Source organism: Esox lucius, chromosome 10 (assembly GCF_011004845.1).
Source record: "Esox lucius isolate fEsoLuc1 chromosome 10, fEsoLuc1.pri, whole genome shotgun sequence".
NCBI classification, from domain to species: Eukaryota; Metazoa; Chordata; class Actinopteri; order Esociformes; family Esocidae; genus Esox; species Esox lucius.
Window position 1 is genome coordinate 4,237,740 of NC_047578.1, and position 26,755 is coordinate 4,264,494.

At 41.0% G+C, this 26,755-nt stretch overlaps 1 protein-coding gene across 3 annotated transcripts; it reads left to right on the top strand.

The window, feature by feature from the left end:
- Positions 1-238: 238 nt before the first annotated feature.
- Positions 239-26,170, top strand: LOC105005716 (CD276 antigen-like). 3 transcript variants are annotated; one of them, XM_010863848.4, is made up of 4 exons: positions 239-469; positions 8,352-8,705; positions 20,915-21,229; positions 23,554-26,170. In XM_010863848.4, the coding sequence occupies exons 1-4, from the start codon at positions 424-426 to the stop codon at positions 23,676-23,678; spliced, it is 840 nt and encodes a 279-aa protein (XP_010862150.1). In that variant the 5' UTR covers positions 239-423; the 3' UTR covers positions 23,679-26,170. The 3 variants fall into 3 exon arrangements, with proteins under 3 accessions (XP_010862150.1, XP_019905529.2, XP_034150736.1); XM_020049970.3 differs by lacking the exon at positions 239-469 and adding an exon at positions 7,017-7,292; XM_034294845.1 differs by lacking the exon at positions 239-469 and adding an exon at positions 7,053-7,292 and having other exon boundaries at positions 20,915-21,193.
- The last annotated feature ends 585 nt before the right edge of the window (positions 26,171-26,755 follow it).

Here is a 26,755-nt window from a genome sequence, read left to right on the forward strand (position 1 = left end):
TAGGAGCCAAGGCCCTATGGGCAAAGCTTCACGATATAGAAAGATGGTTACTTTCGTAACCCCAGTTCTATGAGTGGAGCATCGCCCATAGGGTTCATACCCTGACCTGTCACTGACTGTTTTTCTCGTGGAGAAAGGTATGTCGGGAGGCAGATTGTGGTGTGTGCACTGCTTTTATAGCCATGGGGCAGATGGCCTAGAGCAATGCTATTTGCATATTAAAATGTTCAGTGACTGCCGATTGGCAGAGAGGGTAAACCAAAAGGAGCGAAGCCCCTATGTGCGACGCTCCACTCACAGAAATGGGGTTAGTAACCATCGTTTCAGTTTGATTTAGATTTTCGTCCAGATTGATAATCGTTGTCAAAACAACCTGTCAAAATAGACGTTCGTTCGCCTCAAAACTGCACTTAAAAGTTTGAGATGTTTAACTGGATATATATTCTGCTTTTTGTCGCTCTGATAACCGGTAAGTTTTGACTTGCTAAACACGTTTACATAAGATGTACGCACATTAAGATGCGCAATAAATGTAGAATACCGTGTTGTCGATGTTCCTTGTGTATTTAAATTCAGTTTTCTCCCCTTAACGTTTGTAAACATGTTAAGGAATAGTTGTGTATTTCATCTATAGGGAGAGAGAGAATGTGTCGGATTATCTGACAACTACACTCGTTTGATGGTGTTTTGCATTTACTGCCACAACACCATGCAGATCTGCAACCTGCAACCTGTCATATCAAAATGTGTTAGCAGTAGCTTATTATTATCTTATTCTGTTATACAGTAAAGAGTGTGACGTTACATTCAATGCTTTGTAAAGTTTCAAGGTCTACAGTATTTATCAAATGCGCAGAGCAGAGTATCAGGGACAGGTTTCAGCGGGGCGAGTGAACTAAAATTAAAGTAGCCTATACCTCGCTGGACTTTTCCTCGCTGGACTGGGACTGGTGTTTAAAATATTGTGAGCTAGTATGCTAGTATTGGGAATGATACGGACATACTACCTGGTCATCAAATTGCGTATCAACATAATATCATGTGTCGTGCATTAACATCACGCCAAGTTTAAATGTTTATCCAGACACCACATTCTGTTAAACTACTGACTACGTTTCTGATTAAGTTTACTGGCTTTTGCAACTGGCCGTTTAAATGGCATATTGAGTAATTATAGTGTCTTATACTTGGAATTATCATAAGGATTGAGCAATTGGTAGCGAGACTAAAAACTATCTTTACACTGCCAAATATATTTAATTTCCTGGCACAACAACAATCGTTTTTCTTTCATACCTGAATAATATTGATGCAACTAACAATATAGGTGACGATAACTGACTTTTCGTCAAGTTAAAAGACGAGAAATCATCTTGATTTATCTTTATCATTACAATCAAAAATCAAATACTACATTATTTAGTGTAGCCTATGCGTCCACGTATCTGTTGCAAACATGTATTTACAATGCTATTTTCTAGATCAACTTTTTTGGGACCACGTCAAACTAACAGAGAGTAGGCTACTGAGCAGTCGGGGTACGCCTCCGCTAGCAGACGTTCAATTGAACCAAACAACCGCCCAGCTAACAGCTGAGGTAACCACGACCAACCGTGACGTTATGGATTGGTAATGGATTGTTCTCACAGCGTTGTGTCAATCCGAAGGTAAATGCATGACCACATAATTGGTCATCTTCCTCACCTCCCCAGCACGTCGCAGGAGCGTAATTACACGTACTGACAATGTAACTACTTACGTACCTGTTTGGTAACGATCCTACGTAACCCCAACGTTATCGGAAGGAAATTAATATGTTTTAATAATGTTTCTTGTTTGTAAATGTGTATACTTTTTTGCTACATTTACTTTTTTGCTACATATGGGGCTCTTGTATATTACAGGTTATGTCATGTACTTTGCTAGGAGAAAATGTCTTGACTCATGATCTAACAGCATGCCATAATTATATGTGGGAAGCGGTTGTTTAAATAAATGTATAATTAATACCTGACTTTAAAACTAAACATCAGTGTAGAACCCTTTTGAAATGCACATTTAGTTTTTCTCAGTCGCTTTGGCAAATCCTCTCTAAAACTCTCTACAGGGTATGTTGTGTGACCCTATAAGGGGAATATGGGTTAGGACAACATGTTCCAAAATAGCAGCAGACATGGTGATATTTCCTCCCTGTTGGCCTGGCAAATCCACATTAGCTCTGTGACCAATGATATTCCGCACCACGCCTTCTGCATTTGGTCAGGTTGAAGCCAGCCTCATCCATGTATACAAAGTTGTGAGAGGGTTCACTTGATTCCAACTCCATTATACGCTATATCCCAGAACACACAGTTGAATTTGGTTTGGTAAGGAAGAGTGACATAAAATGTACATATATTGCTTGTTCCTTCCACAGCAATGGAAATGTGTGCAGTTTATGCTTACTGTACTATGTATCACTATAACATGTTGCTGTAAAGTGGTTACATATATATACAGGTGCTGGTCATAAAATTAGAATATCATCAAAAAGTTGATTAATTTCAGTAATTCCATTCAAAAAGTGAAACTTGTATATTATATTAATTCATTACACACGGACTGATATATTTAAAATGTGTATTTCTTTTAATTGTGATGATTATAACTAACAACTAATGAAAATCCCAAATTCAGTATCTCCGAAAATTTGAATATTACTTAAGACCAATACAAAAGTGTACAGCACTCGATACTTCGTTGGGGCTCCTTGCGGCGTGGCATGAAGTCGATCAGTCTGTGGCACTGCTCAAGTGTTATGAGAGCCCAGGTTGCTCTGATAGTGGCCTTCAGCTCTTCTGCATTGTTGGGTTTGGCGAATCGCATCTTCTTCACAATACCCCATAGATTTTCTATAGGGTTAAGGTCAAGCGAGTTTGCTGGCCAATTAAGAACAGGGATACCATGGTCCTTAAACCAGGTACTGGTAGCTTTGGCACTGTGTGCAGGTGCCAAGTCCTGTTGGAAAATGAAATCTGAATCTCCATAAAGTTGGTCAGCAGCAGGAAGCATGAAGTGCTCTAAAACTTCCTGGTAGACGGCTGCGTTGACCTTGGACCTCAGACCACAGTGGACCAACACCAGTAGATGACATGGCACCCCAAACCATCACTGACTGTGGAAACTTTACACTGGACTTCAAGCAGTGCAGTCCACTCACACTTGGGAATCTCCCTCACAATTTTGAATGGGTTTTGTTTCACAATCCTCTCCAGGGTGCGGTTATCCTTGTTGCGTGTACACTTTTTTCTACCACATATTTTCCTTCCCTTCGCCTCTCTATTAATGTGCTTGGACACAGAGCTCTGTGAACAGCCAGCCTCTTTAGCTATGACCTTTTGTGTCTTGTCCTCCTTGTGCATGGTGTCAATGGTTGTCTTTTGGACAGCTGTCAAGTCAGCAGTCCTCCCTGTGATTGTGTTGCCTACAGAACTAGACTGAGAGACCATTTAAAGGCCTTTGCAGGTGTTTTGGGTTAATTAGCGGATTAGAGTGTGGCACCAGGTGTCTTTTCACAATATTCAATTTTTTTGAGATACTGAATTTGGGGTTTTCATCAGTTGTCAGTTCATTCATTCATTCATTCATCTTCTTCCGCTTCATCCGGGGCCGGGTCGCGGGGGCAGCAGTCTAAGCAGAGATGCCCAGACTTCCCTCTCCCCAGACACTTCCTCCAGCTCTTCCGGGGGGACACCGAGGCGTTCCCAGGCCAGCCGGGTGACATAGTCCCTCCAGCGTGTCCTAGGTCCAGTTGTCAGTTATAATCATCAAAATTAAAAGAAATAAACACTTGAAATATATCAGTCTGTGTGGAATGAATGTATAAATTATAGAAGTTTCCCCTTTTGAATGGAATTACTGAAATAAATAAACTTTTTGATGATATTCTAATTTTATGACCAGCACCTGTATATATGTTTTACCTGTACATACTGGTACCGTAGCTCCTTAACTCTGTCCTCGTTCCTTTGGAATGGTACACGGTGCAGCTGTTTCATACTCATCTGGTTTCTATGCAGCACCATGTCGATGGTTGAGATGCTAACCGTATGGATGTTCTCAAAGACATCGTTGTCTTCTATAATGGTCCTTTGTATTTCCATGAGTCTTATGGCACTGTTTGCTCGGACCATGGTGCAAATAGCCTCCTCCTGTCGAGGTGTGAAAAGGCGTCCTCTGCCACCAGTTTGAGATAATCTTGCAGTCCTATGTGGGGAAAAAATGCAGTGAGTATTTTTTGAGACGGTCACCCAGCCCCAGAGCCTAATGACTGGATCAGCAACATGGTGATAGTTAAAAGCCGGGGAAGCTGTGATTATGCCTTGACCCTAAGTCTCTCAGTCAGGTTTTGAAGACATCCCATTACATAATGCTTGATTGATGTCACCAGTTAGCTGCTCACCCAAAGGAAGCAGCACACACAGAGCAGGATCAATGTCTGCCAGCTCTCAAAGCTGTCATAGTAAGGGGCAAGATGGAATGGAATGCATTCCAAAAGCACTATCCCCTGAGATGTTGATGTGTGTTCACTCTAGCTACAGGCATGCCAGAGACTGACATTTATTTGGCCAAACTTTGTGAGTCTGTGTTCAGCGCTTAATAATGGAAAGAAACAATGATGTCACACCCTCACACAATATATATAGTGACACAGTGAGTCTATTGAGCGGTTGTCATAGGGTTTGAGAGCCATATATATTAACTACCGGCATAGCTGCGGTAGTTAATGTTATTGTTCTGTAGAATTTGGCCTTGAGGTGGCATTAAGAGATTGAACAGAAGCGGTCCAAGAACCGATCCCTGTAGAACTCCGCATGTCATAGCCATCCTATCAGATTCATGATTACCAATGGTGACAAAGTAACTTTGGCCATCTAGATGAGATTTTAATCAATTGTTATGTCTTGGTGGTCGTGGTGACGGTACAGTGTTCTTGTTAGACTGTGTAGTTCTGATTGTCTGTCTAATAATTAGAATTTTTTTCACTAAAGAAACACGGAAATTCAGTACATTTCACAGTGGACATGAGTTCTGCTATCTGCTTTATGGGGTTTGTAAGCTTGTTGATGATAATAGAGTGCGGGTATTGTAGACATTCTTGTTGATCATTCCTGATAACTTTTGCTGCCTGGCCCTGTTTAGTTTTCCTCCACTTACGTTCCTCTTTCCTACATTCTCTTTTCAGGGCGCTTACCATCATGGTGGTTCTCCATATAGTTTTCTGTTTACTCATAGTTTTCTTTACCTTTACTGGTGCAACATGATCCATGACACTGAGAGGAAATGAGCATGAGAAACTTAACACAACACATAACTTAACTTAATTTGGGGTGATCAGTGAATAAAAAAAGACACCGAAATGATCAGACAGGGCAAAGTTTTAACCATGACAGAGGAAATATCGAGACCTTTAGAAATAACCGGATCTAGAATGTGACCTTGAGTGTGTGTACGCTCTTTCACATGTTGAGTGAGATCAAAAGTGTTAAGTAGGTCAAAATGTTATTTGGCATTATTGTCCATATTATTATCTATGTGGATGTTAAAATCCCCTGTAATAATAAACAAGTTATAATCAACTGATATAACAGAGAGTAGTTCAGCAAAATCATCAATAACATTTGCAGAATATCATGGAGGTCTTTAAAAGTTAAAAACGTTTTGGGGATACCCTTCAATGTAAAACAGGTATTCAAAAGAAAAAAAAAATACCAAGTGTATTTTCTTTGCACTGGAATGTATCTTTGAACACTCCTCCTCCTTTCCTACCATTTCGACACATTTTCATATAACCACATTTTTCGGGTGCTGTCTTGTTAACAACAGCAGCACTACAATCTTCTGTTGGCCACGTTTCAGTGAGAAACATAAAATCTAGGTTGTAAGATATTATAATGTCATTTACCAATAATTATTTGTTGGTGAGAGATCTGATATTAAGTAAAGCCATCTTAATAGATGTAATAGGGGTTCCTGGACTAGTAGGTTGACGTGTTACAGTTGACGTGTTACAGACGTGTAGACAAGTTTACTTTATAAGTTGGATGCACTCAATTCCTTTTATTTCTAATCAACACAGGAATAGAGATACTGGGTCTTAGCTTGTACTCTATTTTTTTATCAAAACACATCACAGAGTACAAACAAATAAAAACTGTATTATTAAACCAAACCCATTTAGAATCTAAAACAAGATGTTTCTAATTTAACCTGCTTTTTTTCCTGGCTGGTTTTCTCTATTTTATAGGCCAGAACTCTATTGGATTTAAATGCAGTCCTCATATGACACAATGTTTTGTTCATAATGTTAGCTTCTGTCCACTTTTGATCCATTAAACAGAGTCATTGATTTAACCAAAGTCAGGGGAGAATCTTTATTTAGCATGAGTCCTTTGATGTTGATCATCCATAGTTCTTACATGTTCTCCAATAATTACAAAGTTTACAGTCTTTCATGCCAAACACAAAGGGAGCGTTCAGTTATCGTAGCCAACCATTACACAGTATATTATCCTCCAATAAGAAATGTTTGTCCTACATGGTACGCTTACATGCTATGTTCCTCCACTATGGTTCATGGGTCTATGACAGCCACACGAACAGTTCCTGGCATGAAGTGTGTGGGGCCTATCAGTAACTACCACCACGTCTTATCAGTTGTCCAGTGTTATTCAGCACTTTTGCATTGGGTTAAGTTTCTCATGCCCATAATTTATCAGTAACCTTGAATGTAATTTCCACGTGGACCCTCCCTTCCACCACTCATCCTTGCCAGGAAAGAGAAAAAAAACAATATTTCAACATTTGTAAGAAAACCAGTGGATTATATTTTACCAGTGTAGATAATCAGTGTACACATTTCTAATTTATCATGCAGCTATGTTCAATTGTGCCAGCTAACAACTCAACATGTGATAGCAAATTTCAATTGGGTGGAGCCCTCCCTCCTTCAACAGAGGGGCTCAACTGAGCCTGTCTTATCCATAGTTCTCCAATCTGCCCAGTAGGCTATGCATCCGTCACCGAACAAAAGCTCCCTTCTCTGGAAAACCTAACAACTCCCAGAGACACAAGTGTCCACTTGTCCACACACCACAAGAATCTTGCATAATTCTTGCCGGTCCATCCTGGGTACATGTGCAGGTGCAGGGTTAACCTGTTTAGGAGGACAGCAAGAGACAATCAGGATAAGGATCCAGGACTACAAGCCCCAAATTGTCATAGACATTTAATGTCAGAACCCTTTAAGGCAGGTAAGACAGAGATCAAAATGCTCTTCAACACCAATACAGTTTATTAATATTTGCAAATAGAGACAGAAAAACACTAACTCAAGATCAGTGACAGTCTGTCTGCCGTACAGTTCAGAAACACCTCCTTTTGTATGGGCAAGAAGGTGTGACAACATCTCACAAAATAACCTTTGAGCAACACAAAATGAGTCTATGGTCTCCGTCAGCCTAGTCTTGTTCCTTTGATTAGTTTAGCTCAGTATTAAGACATGAACTCAGTACTTTACTATCAACACAGAGGTGGCTAGTGATTTTTCACTCTCCTTTAAAATGGTATAATTAATCAATACATCAGTTCAGTAAATTTCTATAATAGACCTCTATAATAGGATTTCATATTGAAAATCTTGCCTCTAGAAAGCCTATACCCCCTTGAATTGTATTCCCCACGTACCTATAGACCATACTCCAATTATATATTTATACAAAGGGCTTTCTTTAATTATTATTGTCAAAAGAAATAGGCACAGTGCCTGGCAAAGATATTGTTACCCCTGGCCAATTCTCAGATTTTACCAACATACTGTGTGGATACAATTACATTTAAACTTTTTTTATATTTGAAACTGTGACACTTAATTGATAAATTCTAGTAATATGACCTCGGTTTCATGTTGGGAAAATGCAGAATAATAAAACTCAGCTGAAATGTTTTACTGCAACATGAGAAGTATTAAGTGTAATAAAGAACCCCAACAGTAATGACGAACCCAAACAGTGACGACAAACCCAAACAGTAACGACGAACCCCAACAGTAACGACGAACCCCAACAGTAACGACGAACCCAAACAGTAACGACGAACCCAAACAGTAACGACGAACCCCAACAGTAACGACGAACCCCAACAGTAACGACAAACCCAAACAGTAACGACGAACCCAAACAGTAACGACGAACTTTTACAACCAGTGCCCTGGGGCCTTCAGTGGCCTCATAGAGTCAGGTGTTTAACTTTCCGTCAGAAAAGACGCACGGACAAACACTGCCTTACACACACTCTCTTCTCTCTCCCTGCAGCCGCGTTCAAAGTACGGACCCCGCAGCCTGTAGTGTTAGCCATCTATGGACAGCCAGCTATCTTGAAATGTCTGTTCCCTGCCAGCTCTGACCGTGTCGACCCGAGCCTGGTGGTGACGTGGCAGAGGGTTGAGGACTCCCAGGTGGTACACAGCTTCTACTACGGAACGGACCAGCTTGACCGCCAGAGTGTGAGGTACCACAACCGCACTAAACTGTTCCACTCCCAGCTTGCGGATGGCAACGCATCCCTCAGACTGGACCGTGTCGGGCCAGAGGACCAGGGGAGATATCTCTGCTCAGCCACCAACACAAATGGTTCCGGAAAGATTGTGGTCCAGCTGAAATATGCAGGTGTGCTCAGATTGAAACGTCTCTCCTTGTAAACTCCAGAATACATATTTTTTCAATCTGCAGCTCTCAGATCTTTTCCCTTCTTTTTTCGGCCCCTTCTCTGCTCCTGTCTTCTGCTATTCCCTCTCATTTTCTCTGTCCACCACTCCCCTCTCGCGGGTCAGCCCTACTCTGTAACTCCCCTCTCCCCACCTGTAATCTGCTTTATTTTCCTTCACCTCTTCTTTTGATCTCCACATGACACAACAGAAAAATGAATGGGTGTGTTTCCCTGTCAGTCAAATCCTGTTGTCAACCAAGCAAAGCACATAATCCAGTTAAGACTAGGAAAAAGCTGCAGTCTGAACCTCGGCCTCAGTTGCTCTACTTGCTAATCCATCATTTGAATATTCTCTTAAAGGTCAAAATTACTGGTTTGGAATCAGGCTGCCTAGGCAAATGTTTTAATAAAAAAATGCAACCTGTTTTAATATTCAATCAATCTTTTAAATCACCAACACTTCTTAAGAAGAATATTTTATAATATATAGAATTGAATCAATCATTTATAGTATTTGCTATAATAATGTACATCATTTTTCTGTGTTTAGCAATATATTGTTTTGCCTCAGTTTGATTTGAGATCAGAAATGTTTTTACCTTCTCAGTTGTGCACCCTTTTCCCGATACAGAGTAATGGCGTAATTTTTGTTATGTGTCTTTTTTTATTTGTTTATATCCACTACTGATCCAACGCTACTGAATATGACAGCTCCTTTGCTGTTCACTTCCTGCAACAGAACCTCCACTTCAGAACTACTGTTTTTCTTTTTTTACATTTGGAGTCCAGTGCTCCGCAGTCTTTAGATTTTGGTTTGGGCATTCTTGACTTTTCTTTTGAATTTCTGTCTGAATCTCAAATCTCATACAATTTACTGCAAGTACATACTTGGCGGGTGATGATGAAGTACATACAGTTTAGTATATAGTAAGCTAGTAAGAAGGCATTGGGACCTTTTGCGACATACTACTTTATCATAAAATTGCGTCTCAACATTAAATAATTTTTTCGCGCATTAACATCATGCCAAGTTAGAATATTTATCTGGACACCATATAGCATTGTGTTAAACTCACTAATGTTTCTTATGAAGTTTACATAGCATCTATGAACTGTATGGCTTTTGCCCCTGGTCGTTTTAACTGCTTACAAGCCAGTAATACTTGTATGTTAGTACTTGGAATAGTCATATGAATTGAGACCATGCTTGAAAGTAGGAAGACATCATACATGAATGACAATAATGCAATAACTATCAATACACAGTATCTCACAAAAGTGAGTACACCCCTCACATTTTTGCAAATATTTGATTATATCTGATCATGTGACAACACTGAAGAAATTACTCTTTGCTACAATGTAATGAGTGTACAGCTTGTGTAACAGTGTCAATTTGCTGTCCCCTCAAAAGAACACAACACACAGCCATTCATGTCTAAACCGCTGGCAACAAAAGTGAGTACACCCCTAAGTGAAAATGTCCAAATTGGGCCCAATTAGCCATGTTGAGTTATTTTGAGGGGACAGCAAATTTACAATGTTATACAAGCTGTACACTCACTACTTTACTACTAAAATATATAATCAAATATTTGCCAAAATGTGAGGGGTGTACTCACTTCTGTGAGATACTGTATCTTAGGATCTTTCTCAATAACAAATTTAAGAAAAAACCTAGGAAGATATTGGTGAATGAGGTCAATTGGCCCTACAACAGCATTTCTTTGTCACCCTCATTGCCTCATGCTATATTTTGTTTTAACTGAACATTGTTTTCCGGATGTTCTCAATAAATCCCATGTATTCTTCTTAACAGGACTACTAAGGATTTTCTCTGTTCTTGTCACTGTCCTCCCCAAACTTATGTTTTCCTGACAGTATTGGATAGATTTTTTTACCCAAACTGTTTTTGTTGATTAGCAACAGGAATGCAACTAAGGGAATGTTCTTTCTAAAATTGATTGGTTTCCCAGAACTATTTTAAGTCCATGGCTCTTGGCTGTAGCCATGTAATTCCTGTGAAGGCATAGCCTTTCTTTCCCCAGAGAAATATAATTTCTTATTTAGTGTATTTTTGGAAATGTGAACTCTAAAAATTTTGAAATATTAAACATAGAAATATATTGATGTTCAAAAACCGTTCAAAAGTTTGGGGTCACTTTTGGAAATACAGTGTAGAAATTGTTAAAGTTATAAATTGCTATTGTAGCCAGCAATGGCTGATTTTCATAGGCCTACAGAGGCCCGTTATCAGTAACCATCAGTCCTGTCTTCCAATGTTTGCTAATCTAAGTTTATCAATTAAAAACAATAATTGATCATTAGAAAACCCAAATGCGATTTTGTTAGCACAGCTGAAAATGGTTGTACTGATAAAGAATCAATAAAACTGGCCTTCTTTTGACTAGTTGAGAATATGGTTTGTTTACAGGCTCAAAATTGCCGGAAACAAAGACGTTTCTACTGAAACTCCTCAGTATTCTTGTTCTGAGAAGTGCATCCCCACGAGAGGAATTGTTAAGAAAATTAAGATCTCATACAAAGCTGTGTAATGCTTCTTTCCCAGAACAGCACAAACTGTCTCTAACCAGAATAGAAAAGGGTGTGGAAGGCTAAGGGAGAGGACATATATATTACTACTTGGTTTGAGAAACAGATGCTTCAGCTGGCAGCTCCATTAAGCGGTGTCTGCAAAACACCAGTCTCCATGTCATCAGTGAGAGAGGCAATTGGGATGCTGGCCTTGTAGGTAGAGTTTTTCCTTTGTCCAGTGTCTGTATTCTTTTGCCCATCTTAATACTTTCTTTGTATTGGCCAGTCTGAGATATGGCTCTTTCTCTGCAACTCTGCCGTGCCAGGACGTGACAGTTCCATAATTCTATACTATGTTTAAATGAGAAATCAAATCACGATTAAGTTTGAAGTGAGGGAATTGTGCTCACTCACAGAGCTATGGCCAACTCTGCCTTAAAAGGTCGAGCTTGTGAGGTTCCATCCTGTTAGGAATATGCACTGACAGTGTGGAACATGGCTCTAACAGTGTGGAAATGTCAGAAAAGATATCAAATGAATGACTGTCAGTATTGACATAATATATGCATGTATTTTGATGCATATGTTATGTTTAATTACAAGGTGTTATTGCTTTTCACCTTGTTATGCTTCATTCCACCCTAATAGGTTTCAGCGGCGACTGGTCATTAGGGGCAGGTGGGGCACAGCCCCACTTGTTGTCAACAGAAAGAACTGCAACAAAATTGTGATATTTTTATTTCTCGAAGATTACGTTCTATAATGTATTATCTATGAATATAGCAACTTCCTAAAATGCATATAATTTGTGTAAGGATTTCATTTCATTGTCATTGGTCCCTGCCTTGCTGCTTCAGACTGCGTTCTGCCGATTCGAGTCCGCAGTAGTAGGCCATAGGCTAAGTGTGAATGAGGGGCTAGCCCCACTCTCACAATGCAATGTATATTGTACATGTGAAAATATGAATACGCTTGCAGTGCATGCAGGCTCTCCATTGAGCAGAATAACAAACAGGTGGAGGAAAACAGGTACGTTCTCAATCAGATCATAACATGTATTAAACTGTGTGGAAAATGTGAAACCGCACTGCGGGGGCACGACGAGTCGGTGTACTCCCCAGATGCATTTTCGAGAATGTGAGGTTTGTGGAAGTCGAAGATAAAACTAAACTTGGCCTCTCTAATAACATCAAGGGTGTGCTGGAACCACTGAAGCTGAGAGAAAAGGTGATCGCTCAGACTGAAAGAGACATACCCACATGCCCAGTTTGTTCACTGCTATGCTCACCAGCTGAACCTGACCTTGCAGCAACTTTGTTCAGCAAGGATGAGCAATCCTGAAGGTGTTTTTTGCAGATTTAACTGCTCTTGCCACCTTTTTCTCTGGCGCTCCAAAACGTGTTGTGGCACTTGCTGTGGCAACACAGAGACTCATTCCAAGGCCACCCGCTGTACGGTGGAACTTTAAAAGTAGAACTGTCAATACAGTTTGGGAAAACCGCACTGCGCTGCTCCTGTGTATGGAGGACATACGCACACAACCAGAATGGGATGAGGCCACTATAAGTGAGGCATACGGCCTGTCAAAAAACTCTGGGATCGAGCCTTTCTGCAGCTGCTGGAATTCTTTTTCTTCCTTATGCCAGAAGTTGATGTTTTATACAACAAAAAATGGAGCATTGACGCATCTGGGATTAGAAGTGCGCTCATCGGTTTCAAGGAGAATGTCCAGAATATATGGAAGCACCGTTCACGATGGAACAGACGAGCCAGGCCGACGAGTAACCAACACAGCGCCGGTAATGAAGGAGGCATGCGACACAGTCATCTCCCAGGTGGAGCAGAGGTTTTCACAAAGTGACCACCTGATCGCTGCCAAGTTGGTTGACAGCTCGCTCTTCCCACAATTATGGCCTCTAGGAAACGAGGAAAAGTTGAAGTCTGAGCTGACCACTCTGTCCCACCACACTGAGCTTCACACTGGTAAGACGGCCCTGTCTCTGTTAAGATCCATCCATGAGAACAACCTAGAGGAGGCTTTTGCTGAGACCGTCATTCTGCTGAAAATTATCATAACACCTATGACGACATCCGAGTCAGAGAGGAACTTTTCCACCTTGAAGAGAGTAAAAACCTTCACTCACAATACCATGGGACAGCCTCAACGCATTGGCCATGTTGTCCATCGAAAGCCAGCTGATTCAGCAGCTACATGACTTCCTTCCCAAAGTCATCGAAAAGTTTGCCCAGAGGAAGAACCGCTGTGCCACCTTCCTCTTCAAGTGAGCCCTCAGCCTTGGTGAGTGAAAGCATATTTTATCATCCTGCCTTTGTGGTGCTGGTCCGTGCATTGGTCATATTTTTGTGCTTGATCTATTGCTATAGATGGTGACGAGTGTCAGTGTGTCCATGCTTATCTATTAAGGTTGTTGTCATAGAATGGATCTGTATCCCTAAAAAGTTGTCTTTCCACTTCGTTGTGGCCTTCAGTGGTGTTGAGCTCATTGCTGTTCGCGTATGGCCCTGTAGGCACATTGGTTCTGAGCTTGGTTGCATTCCTAATTTAGTTTTGTAAATGTTACAGTGTTAATTTTACATGTGTGTGAGAGAGAAGGAGAGCAATTACCCAAGGTTTCTCCCTCTTTCGCCAGTATATGTACTACAACGTCTGGTAGAAGCAAGCCTCTCGTTAAAAATGTTTTGTGGTGCCACGCTGTTTGTTGATGTGTTAAACAGTCCTATAGACTACCATGGCCTTGTCAGATCCTTTAATTTAGTTAATGAAGAGGGTGAAGTGCTCTGAAGCAGTCCTCTGCAACTGACTTCCTCTCCCAATCCCACACCCCTGTCCCTCAAACTCACTCCCCTCCCCCCATTCAGTGTTGTAATAAAGTTCATTTTTAACCCATTTAGGCCTAAAACGCCTGCTAAAAAAGGCCTTTTTATGCCTAAGTACTTTTCTGTAAACACCCTCCCATAACCTAAGGAAATATTTGTCAAAATGTGTCAACGCCTACTAAAATCTTATTTTCTCAGGCTCTATAGCAGATAAAAACATGGAATAAAAAGCATTTGAGAGATACTTCTTTGGCTTTCAACTTCACTAACTTGCTTGGCCATAATCTTCAACTGCAATATTTTTTTTTTATCTATAAACAACAAAAACATCTAGAATATTTTGAAAATAAGTACAGATCCATTTTTATTTCATTATTTCATATTTTTGAGGTACCAAAGTGACAAGTGAACATCACTGATAGAAAGTTATAGGGAAAAAGCGTGTTTGTTTTATGTATTATCAGTCATCAGACATCACAAGCTAGCATTGTCTATTGCATCCTATTAATTTTGTATTGTTGTTATCCATAATCATCATCTTTAGACATTTATACATTTATTGTCATTACTCTCACGAAAGTGAAAGTTTTCGGTCTTCCATTCTTCTTGGAAGCCAAAGAAATCGCGCATATCCTCTTCTTTCTCACGAAACATCGCTAAGATCCACTGCTCTGTAACTACACGATCGGCTGGTACATCTAAATAATCTGGGATATCATTTGAATCTGGTCCTGTGTCATCCTCCATAACTTGAGTCAGCCATGACGGATCGCTAGCGCGGTGTTTAAAAATGTCGACCAAAACCATAGACAGTAAAAGAAAACTTACTGTATGTGTAGGCTTACTTCGACCAATCACAAAGCATTTTACCAGTCAAACATGAGTTAAAAAAAAATCCCTAAGCATTTCTGTCACTCACCCCAAGAATATTTCAGCCAATCACAGTGCATTTAATTGGCCATGTGCCTTGTAAAAGACGACACCGCTCAAATTGACACATACGCGTTTGCCGGGCTTAATGGTGTCTACCATAGACATCATATATAAAGGCTAGATACCTTGTCCGCGCTGTTGGCTAATGGAGGTCGACGTCCGCACATGGCGGCCATCTTGCCACAGGCCGCTCGCTCACTCGTAACATTGTGTTTTATGGTGCATGTACTTTTTAAATAACCATAACTTGCAAATTTTTCTACCGATTTTCAAACGGTTTGGTTTGTTATAAACGTCAGAGATAAAGTTATGACACTGCATACATATGAACCATTAAAACCATGGACTTCCATATGAAAATATCCTTGAACAGAACCAGATAGGTGTAATGAATATACAAACAAGGTATGTATGTTAAATCAATAAATAGGCTACAGAATGGCAACAAGACATATACATACCTTTGTACTATTATAATAAAATTACTATTATAAAATAATTTTAATTACTACATATTTTTTCTTTATGCCGGATAACAAGCATCTCTGAACTGACCACATTTCAGCCCTCTAGGTCACTTGATATGACTTTAGAAACAACTGAGCCCTAGCACCAGGTCTTGTGAAGCTGTGTGCAAAAGCAGATCAATATAGAATGAAATTGAGTACTTTAGACCATTATTTGCCAAGGTATGGTCATGCGTATTGTAAAATGCCCTATGGAAACTCCCCATAGGACTTTGTCAGACAAAATGCTGACAATAAAATGCTTACTGTGGGGCAACCTCTTCGTGTAGAAGCATAATGATATCAAATCAAATGAAAGGTAACACTGATGTTACTTGTAGACTATTTGGATTGTATGTCAGGGGTTCTGATATGGAATGACTACAAAAAATATGGAATAATTACACAAGTCTCTATTTTTAAACTATAAGAGTGACATTTATTTGCACACAAAAAATAGGTACATGATTCCCCTTTACAAATATCCAAAAAAAGAAATGCTGTAGAGAGCACTACACTACTGTTGAAGTAAAAGAGGACAGTACCTTGAAAACACATACCTTGGGCTAATGCCCTTTGAAAAGGACAGTTTTATAAAGTTTCTGTCGCATGTTGTTGCTCTGTAAGCTGTGGATTGTAATTCTGGCAATGTGGTGCAGCCTTAACGTAAAAAACAGGGACAGAATTATTTTTAACAGCCTATGGTGGTGGCTGTCTATTCCATACTGTCTATCCCAACACAAACACATCCTCTGAACCGATCCTTTCTCAGACAATGTAAAAAACCTCAAGCAGTTTGATGGGCTGTGATCGTCTGGTACTGCCTGATGACTGCCGAATGACCCACTCTGCTGCCCTGACGACCCTCACGGTTCCCTCTGATGGAATCACCAGACCTCAATTGTTTTTTAAATTCAGCAGGTGGTAGCTCTGGTCCTTGATGGCAGATGCAGCATGTCACCAGGCTGGCACGGCAGACATCACACGACAGCTTCTTCAGAGCCTGTCGCACAACAAATCCTGAAATTTGAGTTAGTAATATCATAACTTATAACAATAATCATTAATAAGCATGGGGAAATTAAGCCTTCCCTTTTTGGACAATCGTTAGATTGTTTTTCCCCAGATTGTGACTAATGGCACTTTTGGTTATAGGGAAAATCGACTTTCAGTTAGCCTTCACCTGAAATGTACATGAGAGCATTGTCCACAAGACCATCGAAGTGGACGGGAAGGTAGCTGTGATCATGTACTAGGGCAGGAATGTCAGCAAACGGGGATGGAAGATCTTCTCCTCCTGCTGCAGAGGACACATCTACAGCTGACAGGCTTGTAGAGGTGTCGATGACAGCTGGTAGGGACTCTGTGTCATCCTGTGCCGTCACATTGCCTCTGCATGGTTTAGCAACCCCACACTGGGCCATCAGCTTTACATCCTAAAGATGTACTTGAACTGGCTGGCATTAGGGTTGTTATTCGTTTAAGGAAAAAAAAAAGATATACAAGTATAGTACACAGATATTCAATACATGCTTTAAAATGTTTTATGCTTAAAATTTTTTTACAAAAAAAGAGTAATTAGAACTAGCCACCCCTGAATGATCTTTCCACATAAAATAGGTTGAATGACATTATCATACAATTCAGACTGTATCAGTGATGATAAGTTCTGCAAACAGTCAAACACAGGCATTTTTCTAAATACTCAAAATGGTTTGCAACACTTCCAGGTATTGTGTATGTCTTAGGGTTAGGGTGTATGTCTGCAGAAAACATGTTACCAAAAGTAAAAAAACATATGGACCGACAAACTGAAAACAATACAAGTCACTTAGAGTTGCGGCTGGTAAATATAAATTATGAACCCTACCAGATGCTCTGATGGAGTTGAAGAGAAGCTCCAAGTGGTCCTGGCTGAACCTGTAGGTCAGGACATATTGCTGTCCTTCAAGCAACACAGGAACCAACGGATTGAAAAGCATGTGCAACTTTGCTGGTTAGCTGCTAAACTGTAACGTTAGCTGCCATAGGTCTCACTCAAAGCTTATTGTTATTAGCCAGCAAATAACTACAACCACATCCACAAATATTGTAATTTAGACAAAAGATTAGTTGTCATAAAATCGTTATTGGTGTCAGTAAAACCTTTATAATCGAACAGCTTGTTTGTGATATCTGCCTTGATAACTTGCGCAAGTAGCCGTGATCCAACTATGCTGCACGATTTAGACGTTTTTAGTGTGTGGACCAATCATGCTTACTGTCGTGCATAGTCACTTCCCAAAGGCCCATTCTGTGCCAGTAAAAACCCTGCATGATGATTTATTATTAAAAAAGAATAATAAAAAGTATGTTTCAAGTCTGTATAAACAAAAGGGCTGCACAATTAATCAAAATGTAATTGCGATATTGACATGTGCAATATCCAAATCGCCAACTTAGGTGATTTTCAGCTCCAAAGAATTTGAATGATATGCCCTTCACCCGAGGTTGCAGCCATGCACCGTAAATCCGTCATTGTTTTTATGCTTAGGGTTGCGGTTTGGGTTAGGGTGCTGTGGGTATTTGCGGGTGCTGTGGGTATTTGCAGGTGCTGTAGGTATTTGTAGGTGTTGTAGGTATTTTTGTAGATTACTTAAATTCCTGGACTAATTTTTCAATGTCAGTTTGAGTTAACACTGCAACTGCTAGCGAAGATGTCTGCTTCAAGTTAGAAAGTGGCACCAAGATATTGGCCCACATATACAAAAGCATGGTTATTAAATGTTTGGGCTTCAATGTTGGTGCCTACCAACAAACTTAATATGGGAGAAAATATATGTTAAGTGTTGAGAAATGTTGCCTCACCAACTATGACAACGGCACAAACACTGCAAACACCACTGAATTAAATGTGCAGTTAAACGAATAGTTTCACTCAGGCTGCACAGGTTGGTAATAAGTGTAAAATAGAAAACAATGAACGTATTCATTCAATTTATATTTATTCACTTTAATAGCACATAATGTAGGCTGGCATCTGTATTTTTAAGTTAGATTATCTATGCAGTTTATGCCCATCCATCCATCTTCCATCCATCTTCTTCCGCTTATCCGGGGCCGGGTCGCGGGGGCAGCAGTCTAAGCAGGGATGCCCAGACTTCCCTCTCCCCAGACACTTCCTCTAGCTCTTCCGAGGGGACACCGAGGCGTTCCCAGGCCAGCCGGGAGACATAGTCCCTCCAGCGTGTCCTAGGTCTTCCCCGGGGTCTCTTCCCGGTGGGACGGGACCGGAACACCTTCCCAGGAAGGCGTTCCGGAGGCATCTGAAAAAGATGCCCAAGCCACCTCAGCTGACCCCTCTCGATGTGGAGGAGCAGCGGCTCTACTCTGAGCTCCTCCCGGGTGACCGAGCTTCTCACCCTATCTCTAAGGGATCGCCCGGCCACCCTGCGGAGAAAGCTCATTTCGGCCGCCTGTATCCGGGATCTTGTCCTTTCGGTCATGACCCAAAGCTCATGACCATAGGTGAGAGTAGGAACGTAGATTGACTGGTAAATCGAGAGCTTCGCCTTGCGGCTCAGCTCTTTCTTCACCACGACAGACCGATACATCGACTGCATTACTGCAGAAGCTGCACCGATCCGTCTGTCAATCTCCCGTTCCATCCTTCCCTCGCTCGTGAACAAGACCCCTAGATACTTAAACTCCTCCACTTGAGGCAGGCACTCTCCACCAACCTGAAGTGGGCAAGCCACCCTTTTCCGACTGAGTTTATGCCCATGTTTATGCCCATGTTTGAAAATTGCAAATCATAACTGTAATTGCAATATTTGTCAATATTTATCCAAATCGTGCAGCCCTAATAAACCACGTCATGAGACCACTTTGCTTTGAGTTTTTGCAGTGTTCCTCTTTAAATAAATAATGTGTGTAAGTTGTGGGTGGGTGGGGGGAAGCATTCATTAGTATTTATTTTTTGGTTCTAGGGGAATGGTTAGGAGATTCACATGTAAGGTATTTACATTCTTACTAGGAGAAGGAAAATCAGCAAAACAATTGTTTTGCTGTGGCCCTTGCTTGTAGCTTGTTATGATCATCAGAGAAACGTGTGCCAGTTCTAGAATCTCAGGAAGGACAATCCTTCCAGGCTTTTCACAAGTACAGGAAACATTCCATCACCTTCCTGTTGGCCCTGAACAGACTGCGATGGGAAGTGTTCTAGAATAAATGGAATGAACGAAGCTTTCCAGCAATGGGGCCACAAACAAGGTGGATTGAAACAGGGATGTGAAAAACTGTGTTCTTGGCCCTTGTCATGGACTGCAATTTTGAATAGGTTCAGAGGCATGTCAGTGGTGAGATTCAGAGTGCTGTTTGGAGAACATTGGGAAAATGTTGTAAACAGAGGAGCACACCAAGATCAGACCACCTAGATGATTGACCTGTCAGAGTAAGGTATTGAGGGCATCGATGAACAACCAAAAGTCCACTCAATTATTGTTATTATTCTCAATGTATAAAAGCAGGATTAGAGGCTAGATTTGACAGTTATTTTTTCCACAAACCCTTTTTAGTTCATTTGCAGAGGTCTACAGAAATGCTGCAAATCAATCCCCCTCCCCATTTTGTTTTTTTCATTCTAATTCATTTAGTCCAAATAGCTAGAAACAATCCTTTCTTTTCCGACCCTTTTCAAATGTCGGAAACCCTCCATTGGGGTGAAGTTCCTATGAAAGGCCTGTGGATATCCACTTCCACTCCAACCATCCTGGTTCTATACAAACCTTTTAATTATTTGAGCGTGAAACCCAGAAATGTTTCGGCCCTCCGAGGATAGAGTTGAATAACCTTGAGGTGTCACATATTCAGCTTCCTGGCATGTAGAATAATATCCTAACAACGATGCCTGCAGTGTTTAACACGGGGAGACAACATGTCGCTTGTCCCGTACGAGCCACAATAATTTTTCATGATTCACTTGAAGTTGATTTGAACTAGTGCAACAATCGATAGTGTTGTCTTGGTCTGCACTTAGAGCCTGCGAACATGGTCTGCACTGACCGAAGAATGGCTCTTTGTCCCATTGTTTTCCTGTCCCGTCTCTTCTGCCTACAGTCCTCACTGGCATTTGTTTTTGTCTACCACAGTGTTTCCCAGTCCTGGTCCTGGGTACACATACATACCTAGTTGCACATTTTTGTTTTTGCCCTAGCACTCACACATGGAACACACCAGGAACAGGATTGGGAAAACAGTGGTCTACCATGACCTATGCTCGCGCAGTCACAAAGACGCACGCGCACGCTCACACACACGCACTACTCGCAGTTTCAAACCCTGACCAAACAGTTGTCTTTCTCCGTCTCTCCTCGCAGCGTTCTACACGGAGCCACGCCTTACGGTCTGTGGCCGCACCTCCAACGTCACCTTCCTCTACGAGACCGAGGGTTATCCAGAACCAGAGGTTCACTGGTTGGACCCGCAGGGCTTCAAACTCGACTACAATCTGTCGGTGACCCAGTCGGCCAGGGCGCCGGGCCTCCTGCTCTCCCTGCGCGCTCAGCTTGTGGTGCAGGCAGGCCTGCCCATCAACTACACCTTCTCCCTGAAGAATCAGGTCCTGGAGCAGGTGATAGAGAGGCCACTGAGCTACGGTGAGCAGACGTCCACGATGGATGGATGGTGTGATGGTAATTCCAATCGATCAACACTCTTAAATAAGGAAGTACAGAGACGAAATTCTCTAGGCACAATTAAACAGTTTATTAATTATTATTTGCAAATAAGAGAGATGTGTCAACCACTTACAAACATAATCGTCCGAGGAGTCTCTAACTCAATATAGCTCATTCAACAGTATATATCACATACAAAAAGGGGTGTGGTATGTTGTTGCCCATCTGTCTTGTGTAACATTTACCCAAAGGGCGGGCTGTCCCCCCACCTTATCCTTCTCAACTCCTGAGGAGACAAAATGTCTGGATAATCAACAGAGATACTAAAGGGTTATACAGATTTACGAGTAACCATCTAATCCACTGGTGCCGGTCAAGGATGCCTCCCCAGGCAAACACCAGACCCCTCCCAGCATCTTTAACTAGTAACTCATTCATACATGTATAGGACGACCAAGAATACATCAGTTCAAGAATTTCCACAACAATGGATGGACTGTGTGCTCTGGCAATAAGTGCTGATCGTAGAAGTTTCTACAACTTGGTGGGAGCCGACCTGTGGTAAACTCTGTGTCCAAACTGAGCAATCTGGGGAGGAGGGCCTTGGGGAGGAGGGCCTTGGGGAGGAGGGCCTTGGGGAGGAGGGCCTTGGGGAGGAGGGCCTTGGTCAGGGAGGTGACCAAGAACCCAATGGCCTCTGACAGAGTTCCAGAGTTTCTGTATGGAGATGGAAGAACCTTCCAGAAGGAACACCATCTCTGCATCACCAACCAGGTCTTGATGGTAGGGTGGCCAGTTGGAAGCCACTTTCCAGTAAAAGGCACCTGATCACTCCTGGAGAGTCCTTTATCTGCCTTTTTGCCAACTCCAAGCTGAGGTTTTCCCTGGTAAAGGCACATAATAGCTCTGATTAAAGGCATTCTCACCTTTTCAGAACAGTATCTGATTTATATCGGGTGTATAGGCAGGAAACAATCATGGAGATTGTATCTTTGTATATTCAACACGGTTGGTAACATAGAGGGAATGTTGCTGAATGAACATTCTTGTTCTAAAAATGACAAGCTCAAAGAATAGCGTCTTTGTTATAGTACAGACTGGGTAAGGTGTAAACAACAAATTATGAGTTAGTGGCTAAATGCCAGCACTGAGCAACCCAGAAAACAGAATAAAAACATTGCTAGTAAAAGTTGATGGAGGCAAGAAGAAGAGGGTATTTCTTGCACGGCCGCAAAACTGATCGTTTACACAGCATTACACACCAAGCACCTATATGGTTCACCCTTAAGATATCTGTGCAGTAGAAGTGAGTCAGACTCATGAACCCATGCGACCTCTGCCAAATTGGGAAATTCCGGTCAAATTGATGGTTGAGATGTTTTGAGATTAGTTTATATTCCATGACAGCAAATGGCAGAACTTCACCTCTGCAATTAATGAACTTTTGATGAACGAACTTCAAAAGCAGTGTTTACAATATTAAATATACAATTCAGCAGTTTTTTTTTTAAGCCTCATCACTGCATTCCCTTGGAAACCCATATTCAAGGGAACCTTATTTGTCTCGCCTGCAAGGCACCCCTTTTCCCAACCAATAAAGATGCATTTAGTAAAAGTTGTGGGATGGGTATACGTTTAATGAATGTTTATTTTGGTTGTTGGTAAACAGTTTAGAGTACAACAGCATACATCCTGTTTCTGTGTATAATATCTGTTCTTAAAAAGGCTGGTTGAAGGCTTCACTAGGTTACCCCTTGTGTAGGCTGCTACATGTACATTCTTTAGAGAGCTTTCAGACCTCCACTTACTGCCTTCTTTTTCTCCTCACCGCTACTGAAGCAGAACTTGCCAATTCAAGCATCTCTTGAGACTTCAAGCCGTGTTGTGGAGCCAACATTTCGGACCATTATGTCCACTGCTTATCACAGGCTGAAATACGTATCATGAATCTTAACTAATAAATCTGTATAGAATTTAAATAGTCTATAGGTGTGCCTAATGATATTATGTATTTCTTTACACCTGATTCTGAGATGTGATAAACATAATATGTCCTTAATTGAATGTTCAGTTGTCGATGTTGTTCATTTCTTCTTCAGCAATGGACGGGACATGTAAACACTGTTTATCAAGTAACAGTGGACCACTAATTGCATCAGTCAAGAGTGTGTCCCAAAGTGCTTATTTATCCCCTAGTGGAAGTCACCCTCAGAGTTTTGTCAGCAGCGTGACCACGGCTAACATTCCAAGCTAGGGCGTAGAGTATAGGATATTAAACACAATCTTTACATAGGTGGTCCCCATTAATATCTTTAAATGTTTTTCTGTTTTGTTTACAGTGTCAACGCAACACGACCACAACGACTGCCCCAGATATATCCCCACGCTACTGTCCTTCCTCATCCCTGTAGGAATATGCATTGTTGTTTTTCTTGGATACCGGTGCCTACAACATAAATTCTAAATGTCAGGTGAACTGTTGGCCAGAACAAAATGGACGGTAACAACTGGTTGGCCAGAACAAAATCAGTGGCAACAGCCATGCAAAAATGCTGCTTCTATAATGGTAACACCGCAAAAATTAGATCTCAATCACCTCGTCAAAATGTGAGAATCATCTTACCGATCACAACACTGATATGTTTAAATGCTGTGTGTATCTGTTCAGATATTCTGTTCATTTCGCTAGCTAGCTGGCTTACTAGTGCAACGCATGAGATAAATGACATGGGAGAGACAAGTAGATCTAAAGAAATATGTATGAATAAGTAGCTAGAGATAGCTGCGTACCAGTGTTTATTGCTGTTTGCTTCTGTGCGGGGAAGGAGTGTCTTTCATAGTTATTTTTTTTAAATTATTCAATTCATTTCAATTTATCAGTCTTACCATTTTAGTGCATTAAAGGCACCTACACATTTCAACAACTTGCCTTATAGACCAGGGGTGTCAAACCGGTTCCACGGAGGGCCGAGTGTCTGCAGGTTTTTGGTTTTTCCTATAAATTGGTTGTTAACAACCAGGTGAGGGTAGAAACTAACCAATTAGTGACCTAATTAATCAATCAAGTACAAGGTGAGAGCGAAACCCTCCACAGAACTGGTTTGAGACCTGTGTTGTAGACTAGAACACTGGTATTTTCGCTACAATGTGCTGACTAAGATTATGAAAATATACCTAGGTGACACAGTCTAATGAATCCCATTTGACTGGTTTAAAAAGCAGTGCTATTGATTGTGGATCAGGCAGTGCCAATGACAAATCTCTACACAAACCTATACATTCTGCTATAGAGTGGTAAAGACTTAAACAGATACATCTAAGCCAAATTAAAGGTCATACCACTCACCATGTGGCGTTGAATAAACATTGGTCAATCTGCAAATTTCAAGCCAATTCCGGTCAAATACAGATTTCTGGTGGTCTCCCCTCTCTTCCATCTCCGCTGTCTTTATTTTCTGTCCCTAATCATTATCACACTATCAAGACTCCGCCTTTACCTAAACAAGACAGAATATTTGTCGCCATCTTTTACAGCAGTGTAAATAGGCCCTAGTCTTTCCTCAATGATTCACAGGTCTCAGTTGTGACCCCATTACAGAGCTGGCGGCTGAGGTATTGCAGTGAGTGTTACAGGAGTTGAAGTGTAGTCAGGGCGTTAGTGGGAGACAAGATATTTGAGCACTACTGAGACAAGTCAATGGACATATAACACCTGGGAGCCAAGGGCATTATGGTATAAACTATGGCATATTACATTTCTGTCCTGGAGGGCCGAAACCTTTCTGGCTTTATTTACTACTAACAATATGGGACTGATTCAGACCTGAGATGCCAGGTGAAGGCAATCAACTAGCCGCTAGAACCAAAAACCAGAAGTGTTTCAGCCCTCCAGGACTGGAAATGAATAGCCCTGGTATAAACAAAACTGCTCGCTCCTTTGTGTTTCTACTGTAAGTTCACTGGTTTGGATGGAGACTTACTCTAAATAACAATATATATTTTTTTTTTTTCTTGTTTTTTGTATGGTATACAAATGGTCTTCCAATTTACTTCGATGTTCTTGTAGATTAGCAATACCACGACCAGAGTCCCTGTGGGAGTTCCCGCCTCTGTCCTTGGATAGTGTTTCTGAGCAAGAGCATAATGATGCTGCATTGTACAGTTGCTTGAATCAAGTTGTCCATAATGCAAGACTGCCACTCTTATTTGTTCCTAGACCATTGTACTTAGTGCTGCTAGTTTTGGGATGTGATCAGAGGTGGAAAGTGTACAAAGCACTCGGCTGTGCTCACCACTTTTGGGAAGTTCCTAAGTTAGAGCAAAATGACCAGAGAAACAGAGTTCATAACCACTAACCAGTGAAATTAATTGGACATTTACACGCTTCCCTTTTTATTTAATTGATCACTGGTTAGTTTGGAACTCCCTTTACCTGGTTACTTAGATCATAATTAGATACTTCCCTAAAGTGGTGAACACAGCCGAACTCAGTTGAGTACTTGTACTTTTCCACCTCTGGATGTGATGATAATGATTATTTGTTAAAGGCTTCACACAGTATTCAGAATAGCGTGAAGAGCAGATTTGTGAAGGAAGACTTTGGGGAAAAACACAAAATGAACCCCTTCAAACTTATGGCTGGACTATGCACATAATAATTTTTTATCATTTGTCATCCCCAAAGTCAGCCTTTAAGCACTTATATATTTGTTACACGATGTATTTATTGAGATATTTGCAGAAATGTATTTTTCCCTACGTATTTCAGAAAATGTTTAACTTCATTCAAAACTTTAGGAGATGAATTGTTCTACTGCTTGATCATATAGAATGGTATCTCAAATGATGGTTGTATAATTTACGCTTCAATGCTTGATATATAGGTACAGCTCTGGAAAAAATTAAATGACCACTGCACCTTTTTCTTTCCTTTCCAAAAAGGTTGAAAATGAACATTGTCAGTGAGGAGCAGAAGGGTTAAAATTAAGAGACCACTCCAAATTGAACGCTTCTGTTCCTCACTCAAAACGTTCATTTTTAACCTTTTTGGAAAGGAAAGAAAAAGGTGCAGTGGTCTCTGGTCATCTATTTTTTGCCGGACCGTGTAAGAAGAGCGAAAGTCACTGACTGACAGACTGACAGTGGCAAAACGCAATACATAGCAGCTATTTGTGATGGAGGTAAACTTAGTAAGAAACATTAGTCAGTTTAACTGTATCAATGGCATTCATTAATGACCAATTAACCATTAAAGAGGATTTATTCAGGATAGAGACAAGAGGCTATACTGGCACCCTGCAAATGAGTAGCTCAGTGGTGTAGTGGTTAACGACACAGTCTTTCATGGGGGCGAACCAGGTTTGAATCTTGAGGTAGCAATATTTTCTATTGCAGGCTGGCTGAACTAGGCTTGCCTGGTTTCTTGTTTCCTGCGCTGTATATTAGAGAAATTTGACATTAAACCGTGTTTTTAATCAATGGTAGAACATTTTCAATATTTATACGTGCCTTAGGAACCTTCATTGCTACAGTATGTTTTTG

Coding starts and splice junctions, on each gene's coding strand:
- LOC105005716 (XM_020049970.3), top strand. CDS start 7,175: ATGTGCAGGTGCAGGGTTAACCTGTTTAGGAGGACAGCAAGAGACAAT. Junction 8,706..20,914: donor GGTCCAGCTGAAATATGCAG/GTGTGCTCAGAT, acceptor CTCTCCTCGCAG/CGTTCTACACGGAGCCACGC. Junction 21,230..23,553: donor GATGGATGGATGGTGTGATG/GTAATTCCAATC, acceptor TTTTGTTTACAG/TGTCAACGCAACACGACCAC.